Here is an 8,673-nt window from a genome sequence, read left to right on the forward strand (position 1 = left end):
TTGAATTATTCATTGAACTCTTTATTCCATATTATAAATCAAAAAGTGTTGGATGTAGTGGAAGATGTTTAAGGGATTTTAAAGGGAAAACATAAATTCAAACTTATTATTGAAAAAGATAGCAAAATCCTAAACATGGATTGTAAAATGTAAATTGTCTAGTGTATAAACGTAAATTGTCGATGTGTATGAGCATGTTGGATCAACTTGTATGGTGTAGTTGGATTTCCTTTGGCATCACTCATCATTTGTAACTAATTAGTTTTCAACATTCAATTGGTTTCCTCAGCTTTATATTATGTTTTATGGGAAGTGGTGGAGACTAGTGGAATAAAACAAGTGGAAACTGGAGGGAACTAACTCTTTCCTCTGACTTGAATATGACCAAAAGTAATGCCTACTAAATAAAAAAGGAGGCCCACGAAAGGTGCTAAGCATGTCCATTAAATTGGCAACCCACAAGACCCATGCCGCAGATCAGCCAATAGGGTTCCAACGATGCAAGGGTGGACACAGTTGACTCTCGGTGATTGTGAGGCTCCTTTTAGTGAAACAGGCTGGCTTATTTTTGCAGCAAGTGACGCCTAGAATCAACACCATAATCATTATATATGCCAACATAAATATAAAAAAGTGTACATATATGGGGTTGAGACAAGACATGAGAGGAGGACGAATAAAAGGAAGCTGCTAATGGTACCCTACAGAGTGTGGTGACTGCTAAAGTGGCAAATCAAATTGTCTTTACAATTGGACCAGCTATGGGAAGAAAATCATCTAGCATTCCGTTGCTATTTACATTCTCTAAAATGTCAAAACATGGCAATGGCAACCTTTCGGATGGTATTCCGACTGCCTTGTAAAGTCAGCAACTGTACCCTTTTGATCACTCTGCTCATTTCGGCAATCTGAACTCTTTATTTGATCTGGTTGTTCTGATTCCGAGCTCACATTGCCCGCTTAAGAAGATAACTGCACGTATTTTTGTATGAGAAGATCAATTATATAGGACTACCTCTTGATACCTGCACTCACGAAGTTCAAGTCACCTAGCAGTGGGGCGCAGTATAAAAGATGTTGCAGTTCATGCAATAATATCAACCGCATGCAAGTCACTATGGAAACACATCAAGAGGCGAAAGAGCAATGCTCCATGTATCGTTTTAAACTGGCCTTGTACAGAAACAAGAATCATTCTTCAGCAACAGTTGAATAAAAATATACCTAACTGATGTAAGATTTGGTGACTATTGAATATGTACCTATTGTTTCTCGAAACTGAAAGAACTTGACATCATCCAATCTTTACATTTCTAAATGGGGTAAAGCAACATTTAGTCCTGAACTTGGTAACTTTTCCCAACTTAGTCCTTGAACCTTTTTTGGTCTACATTGGTACTGGAACCTAACAACTTTTATAAAAATTTATAATTTTTTATAAAAAATTTAGGTGATGACGTGACGTAATCTCAGAATAGTCATACAGGGACCAAAATCGGAAAAAGTTGCAAGTTCCAAGAATAATGTGGACAAAAAAAAAGTTACCAAGTTGGAAAAGTGGCTAAGTTCATGGACTAAATGTTGCCTTATCCCTTTCTAAATATACATCAGCACAAGCTATCGGTTTTAATTCTCAGCTACCATTGACTCGATTAGCATTTGGGTAGTATTTGGTACAAACCAGTCCCTGATCATATCATATCAGAACCACTCCATGAGGTATATCTGATATAAAGATAATATAATGCTAAGAAATTCCTGGTACTGGTAGGTAGCAATAGCAAGATCGCATCCCTCATCTAAATACAAGTGAAAGTTGAACAATCAGGCTGACATCGAGAACAAAAATATGCATGAATAAGCAAATTCTGCATAATCCTAATGTATAAACAAATAAGACATGAACCTGATTCTGTGAGCTTGCAGAGGTAATCCAGGTCTGAGGACGGCAGATTTGAGCTGAACTATCAGTAATGAAAGTTACTGTCGTTGATTCTTGTTGTGTGTTAGCTATTGACATGGGCGGTAATTCTCTCATGACCCATAATACAAAAGCTGAGGGAACCGATGAACCTATAAAAGCAAAATGAAGATCACATTATAATCTCAACACCGTGACATACTTTTTTCCATAAGGCAGCCAAAAGCATGAAAAGATAGGACAGTAGAGCTTTTATGTTTCACTGTTTCAAATTCTGTTGTCAAGAAAGCATAATCATGGCTATTGCTAGATGAGGCAGAATATTCAGAAACATGAAAATGCACATAAAATATTTCTAATAAAGATTTGATGCTAGATATGGATCAAATAGTATAAAATGTTTAGGATATTCCATGCTCTAAATGCTGATTTCCATAAACGACAATTGGAAACCGTTATTAGTTTAATTAGGAGCAACCTTTGAAACTTAAGGGAGAGTTGAAGGAAATACCTATAAAATAATATAAAATAAGTAAAAGAGAAGTATAAACACCATCTATGTGCAGTTCATGCCAGTGATACAGCACCTGCAATCACAAAAACACGATTTAAGTTCAATAAGCTAGAAAATAAAACACGGTAAAAACAAACAGTAGAGAGCTGTGTACCGGAATATCAGTAAAAAGAGCCACTAAAGCACTTGATGTAAAACTTAGAACAGATACAATGGCCAAACCTGCAACCTACGTAAACCACATGAAATATTTAAGGCAAAGAAATAATTTAACTATAAAGCCACCGGATATTTGCATCAAAGGTAAACATAAAGGCAAAGGAATGGTAAATATTCTAACTTGAGAACAAAATGAGAAGAACAAAGAAAATGGCACGAAAAGTTGAAAACATGAAGGTTAGTATTACAATACCTTCCAGATCTCAGATGAAGCTCTTTCAGATCTAACATTCCTCATTTTCCGACATAATAGGAGCCCTGAGCATAAGAAAGAATAAAAACATGACTCTATTTAAGAGAGATGAAAATATGTAAGATAAAAGGACTCATCTATTCTGGTGACATTTAAGAAGTACAAACTAGTCAATTGGACTAACCAATAAAATTTTCAGACATTTAGGCCAGCCATAAGTCATATTATCCATCAAACTAGAATGCTGTTTTTGATACAATGCCTACTTCTACCCATAATACCTCTCCAACCCTTAAATCGGAGGAAAAAACGAGCTTAAGCATACTTGACCCCACATCCTCCTAATTGCTACAATGGCAACGGTGCCAACTGAGCTACAGCTTAATCAGCAAACTAGAATGCAGTTAGATACTATGGATGGGGGAGCTGACACATATGACTTCTAGTATTTGGTTCAAATATGAGGAACAATAAAGTCTGGTTAGCCTGATGTTAGGCATTTTTGCAATCACAAAGTTATCCCGATAGGGGAAAAAATTTCAAATAATATAAAAAGAAAATTAGAAATTTATGAAGAAAAAGAAAAGTATATATAAATGCTAATTGCTTACCATAACATGCTAATGCTCCACCTAGCAATAGTATTGCTGTAGCAAAAAGATCTACATAAACCTGCAGGAGATAGATAGTAATAAAAGAAATAAAGATCAGAAAGAAATTCCATAAGTACAAGTTTTCATTGTCTCTTTTAATTTTCTAAGCAATAAACTAAAAGGAAAAAAATTGCAAACACTTTCTCCACCAAAACCTTCTCTCTGACAATCAGACTTATTGATGGTACTCTAAGAAAACAAAAATAGCTCAAAAGAAAATAGCTTCTTAGACGTTCATACCCGGGACACGGTTGATGAATCAATAGGATTTTCTTCCATTCCAATCCAGATTAGCACGGCAAATGTCATCATAAGAAGAAATACAAGAAAAGTAACCTGGTCATAGAAAAACAGAATTAATGAGACCAAAAACATTAGGTAACAGCAAGAATAATAGAAACATTCAAAATAATTTCGCATGAAGACTGTGACAAGAAACAAAAGAAGAAAATATATCACTGTACCAGAATCACTATCTTTTGACGGCTTCCAACATGAATTAAACGGAAAGGATAACATGATCTGCGACTATCTGCAGGCGAAGACCTTGGTCTATTTAAAGAATTTTGTATTAAAGCTTCTAGAAATCCCTGTTCATCATCCTCTTCCTCTTCATCATCTGCCTGGTGACAGAGGTCGACCCTATAAAAAATCCGCCAGAGAGACATGGGGTATAGCTGATGAAGAAACACTAATTTTCACTCTGAAAGAAAATATGATAGTAACTAAAACTATCAAAGGATATTATCCTGACTTATGAAAACACTAAGCTTCAGTACCACTGCAATGGATGACCCAGGGAAAAGTAAAAAATAAAAATAAAATCTGTCCATTATATTAATTGGTCAAGACATCAAGCCACTAAAATCGATCTCCCTTTTCTTTTTTTCCATTAACAAAAGAACATATCTAGATTCTTGCAAATATCTCTGATTTTAGCGATCACATTTTCCTTATATCTGAAAAAGTTATCTAAGATACATGACCATATTTCATCCAAAGAAATGCAAATAAGTTAGTTAAAGAGAAGACATACCAGAATGACAAAAGTAGAAGAAATGTTGCAAATAATAGAATTCTGGGGAAGGCTGCAACAATATTTGCATCGGTTAGTGCTTAAACTAGTCAGCTCCAGTGAAAGAAATAAGTGTGGGATCTTGTTACAAGCATCTAGACATACCCATGGCTACAAAACCACAAGAGTAAGACCAGCATAGCCACCCTCGGCATGCAGCAACAAGACTCAAGACAAAATAAATGAAGTAACCTGCATGTAGGTGATCATTTGGCAGTTCAGTTTGAATGATTTAAATCATGCTATGCATGCAAGGTCAAAAGGATAACATGAGTGTAAAATATAAATTCTTACCAGTATTAGTAGTTCCAATCAGTATATGAAACACCTGTTATAGACATTCATTTGGGTCAAGAACAAACCAGTACACGTAGAAAAAGAAATCAACATAGTAACTTTTTTGTAACACGAATTAGAGAAGAAAAACAAGTAGGAAAGAAAAGGAGGAAAGGGGGGAAAAGCATTAACACATTAGTCATATATATATCTTTTGCTTTACATATATGCACACGAAAGCATGGACCTTAATAAACATCGTCTTGACCTCAACCCCGAGTTTATCTTCTGCCTCAACTGGACTATATGTAAGTTTGATTATTTCTTTTCTCCATTCCAAAATTTCCCAAATGGTACAGCACATTTGCTGATTGTCCCATACAAGGGTCAGATAATAGATTAACAATTTAACTTCATTTTTACTTAATTAGGTTCCTAGTTTTCAAACTTCGTCACTAAACAGCTTACAGCAAATTATTAGTAATTATTTAATGTTTTATGACACATTCCTTGGAGAATAAAAATATACAAGATTAAAATGAAGTACAGGAGTCCAACCGTGGATTTTCTGCCAGTGATTGAGGCATACACATCCATTCTTCTGGTATTTGAAGAAAGTGTAGAAATTACAAAAGCAACCAAGACAATTGTGAAAAAGTTTAATTCTAGGGAATGTTGGTCAAATAAATTTCTAATGCAACGCATGCTGTCAACTCTAGGGCCCGAGTTTTTGAGCTAATGCATGCTGCAACTGCAACTTAATTTTAACCTACCAGTTTCTCCAAGTTCAAGCAGTGTCAGAAGAGTCACCGACATTCCTTTGTTCGAACAATTCACCAAGCTCTGCCTTAAGGGGTCAGGTGACTCACAGATCAAATCGAGGTGCTAGTCCCCACTCAACTAGCTGGTCTGATGACATTCGTGTTAAACTAGCTAGCCTATGAATTAGTTTGCATTCAAATAGAATGATATTTTAACTAAAACGTCATAGAAAGCAACATAACACTTACTTTTTGGCGAGTCCATCCTAACTGTTTATTCCTTGAGCGGATCCGTGCTAGCTGACCAAGAAGTGGTGAGAGTAAACAGTTGTTACAAACAACAAACCAGAAAGAATGAATTGAAATAATATCCCCGTAATAATTGATAACATCAGACTAACAACATTCTGATGTACAATATTATCTTCTGTGATACTGTCTATGTAAAAGACATATTTATCAGCACATATTCATATCGCGGTCCAACATTGACACCAATACACCTACGCATGATGTCTATGGATGTTAAATTCACTGCTTTGACACAACATAAAATCAATATTGTGATCCAACACAGCAAACTGCAGACGATTATTTGTTTTTCATAGCAACAAAACAGTCTAAATATAGATTACAAGCTACATGAATATGATTCAAAGAAAAAGTAGCAGATAGAACATGTCGGAAGGGTAAAACTTGAATGCTATGTAATCTTGAAGGATGTCAAAATTACGGCAGCTCAAACCAGCAGTGTTCTTCTGAAACAAATATAGTTGCAAGCAAAAAGGTGGAGCCAAAAAACAAAAAGAGGGAGAATTGCAGCTAAGATATTGATGGAAATAGAAGTAAGGTTGCAAAAAACATCAAGATAGATGACAGGCAACAAAGTTAGGGAAAACTGAAAACCTCAGAATGAGGTCAATTCAATCTCTTTATAGTTTACATCGTTCTTTCAAACTCAGCTCACGGTAAAAAGAACCCGAGTCATCTAAGTACAGCTCACTCAACCAACAATTTTCAGATTCAAATTTAGCATACTGAACCCGAGGAAAACTTTAAGGTTGATCCTCCCTATTCGATAAGGATCAACCATTCATAGGACATATTACTCAAGAATTCCTAAGACCATGTGCATTTTGAGTCTAGAGAAATGTAACTTTCTCGATGTGCAAGCTATCCCTATCCACCTCTCATTTTCAGTATAATGATAAACAAGCAAACTGTTGCATCAAATTTGTAGTTCTGTGTTGGTTTCAAGGAAAAAGCTAACACAATACCAGTTACACAACAAAATAAGTAACAAAAAGGGTCTTAATTCATGTCTTTAAAATTATAAAATTAAAAACTCAATCTGTTACTTGAAAAAAAGACAATGTTCAACCAGTCATGCCAACAATCAAGTTCAACACCTTGAATTACTTTCCCAATACTAAACGCAATTGTATTAGCTAAAAATGGAAGTTATTTAACAATTAAATACACCATTACCCTCGTCTATCAAGTTACCAAATTTCTATAACAATCAAATGAACAAAAAAACAGACTAAGTTGTAATGCAAAACCCAGATCAAAACAATCCAAAAAAAATAACACATTGTTACCCACATTTCCCACATATTATAAAACCATCCACCATCAATTAAAAACTCGCTAAAAACATAAAAAAAAATCAAATTTTTAAACAAAAAAGGAACAAACCTGAGTAAAAGCAAGAATAGCAATAAGCACATCAAAGCAAGCAAAAACCAAGTTTAATCCAACTAATTCTTCTGGAAAACTACAAGACCACCCTTTTTCTTCAAACATTTGCGCCTCTCTATAACTTTTTTTTTAATCTTATTATTTATTCACTCTATTTTCTCTCTTTCTCTATTATTTTTTTCTAAGAGAAAGATTGAAAATACCCTAAAACACAATCTACCCTTTTGAACCCAAAAAGTATATGACATGAAAGACTCAATCTTTCAGAGTAGCTTTCATGTAAGATCTCTTGTGGGTGTTTTTCTCTTCTTCTTTTTCCAGGAAAATAAAAACCCAATCAACAAAATTTATTAATTTTAGTATTTATTATTATGTATTATCGTGGGAGGGTAAATTGGAGAATTTGGATTGAAAACTGTGGAAAAAAAGATACGGTGTTTTGTCAGAGAGCAAACACGCGGGTGGCTTTCAAGGCGTTGAGAAAATACTAATAATCAAATCCCTAATTAGAATGCGAGAGTGCGTTAGTGACCCCTTTTTGACCTAAAAAGATTTGACCTTTCTTAGTCCCCTAAAATGACATTTTTAATTTACTTTCCCTTTCTTCTTCTTCTTTATTTTCCTTATTTTATATTAAAATAACAAGGAGTTTTGTGGAATTCCAAAAAAATTAATATATGAAATATTTTTTAATTTAATTGTTTTATTACAATTTGATTTTTTTTAATTCTTTTAATATCAATTTTTTAACTAGTTTTATTAATGATTTTTTAAATATGTAAACACGTGAGATATACATATTGATACCTTTTATAAAAAATAGGGTAAACTTAAAAAATAATCATTTTAGTTTGTCTCAGATTATATTTTAGTCACTTATATTTGAAATGTTATAGTTTAGTCACTTGTGTTATCATTTTGTTACAAAGTGGTCACTCTGTCGTTAAACTCCGTTACCTCTCTAGTGGCAATCTTACGTGGCAATCCAAATGGGTTTTAAATGCCAACTTGGATATCTAACTGGGATGAGAATAGTTTTTTCAAACAAAATAGAAAATAAAACTAAAAGAAAAAGTAGATGAACGGTTTTTTTTCTAGTTCAAGGTGTAATTAATTTAAAATTTTCCAGTTTAAGTTGGCATTTAAAACCCATTTGGACTATCACGTAGGATTCCCGTTAGGGAGATAACGAAATTTAACAGCAAAGTGACCACTTTGTAACAAAACGATAACGTAAGTGACTAAAACGTAACATTTCAAACATAAGTGACTAAAATGTAATATGAGGCAAACAAAAGTGACTATTTTGATAGTTTACCCTAAAAAAATAGAGTAATGTTTTAAAAATTAGATCAATGGT

At 34.0% G+C, this 8,673-nt stretch overlaps 1 protein-coding gene across 3 annotated transcripts; it reads right to left on the minus strand.

Moving 5' to 3' along the window:
- Nucleotides 1-590: 590 nt before the first annotated feature.
- Nucleotides 591-7,786, minus strand: LOC107935916 (tobamovirus multiplication protein 1). Of its 3 annotated transcripts, none has more exons than XM_016868547.2 (13): nt 7,311-7,786; nt 5,862-5,912; nt 4,870-4,903; nt 4,681-4,767; nt 4,537-4,588; nt 3,965-4,142; nt 3,741-3,836; nt 3,459-3,519; nt 2,848-2,912; nt 2,590-2,664; nt 2,433-2,508; nt 1,907-2,073; nt 591-972 (listed from the first exon to the last, which is right to left on the minus strand). In XM_016868547.2, exons 1-13 carry the CDS (start codon nt 7,416-7,418, stop codon nt 961-963), a joined length of 1,062 nt encoding a protein of 353 aa, XP_016724036.1. In that variant the 5' UTR covers nt 7,419-7,786; the 3' UTR covers nt 591-960. The 3 variants fall into 3 exon arrangements, with proteins under 3 accessions (XP_016724036.1, XP_016724035.1, XP_016724034.1); XM_016868546.2 differs by having other exon boundaries at nt 591-1,025; XM_016868545.2 differs by having other exon boundaries at nt 591-1,799.
- Between the last annotated feature and the right edge of the window lie 887 nt (nt 7,787-8,673).

This window comes from Gossypium hirsutum, chromosome A10, assembly GCF_007990345.1.
Source record: "Gossypium hirsutum isolate 1008001.06 chromosome A10, Gossypium_hirsutum_v2.1, whole genome shotgun sequence".
In the NCBI taxonomy this organism is placed as follows: Eukaryota; Viridiplantae; Streptophyta; class Magnoliopsida; order Malvales; family Malvaceae; genus Gossypium; species Gossypium hirsutum.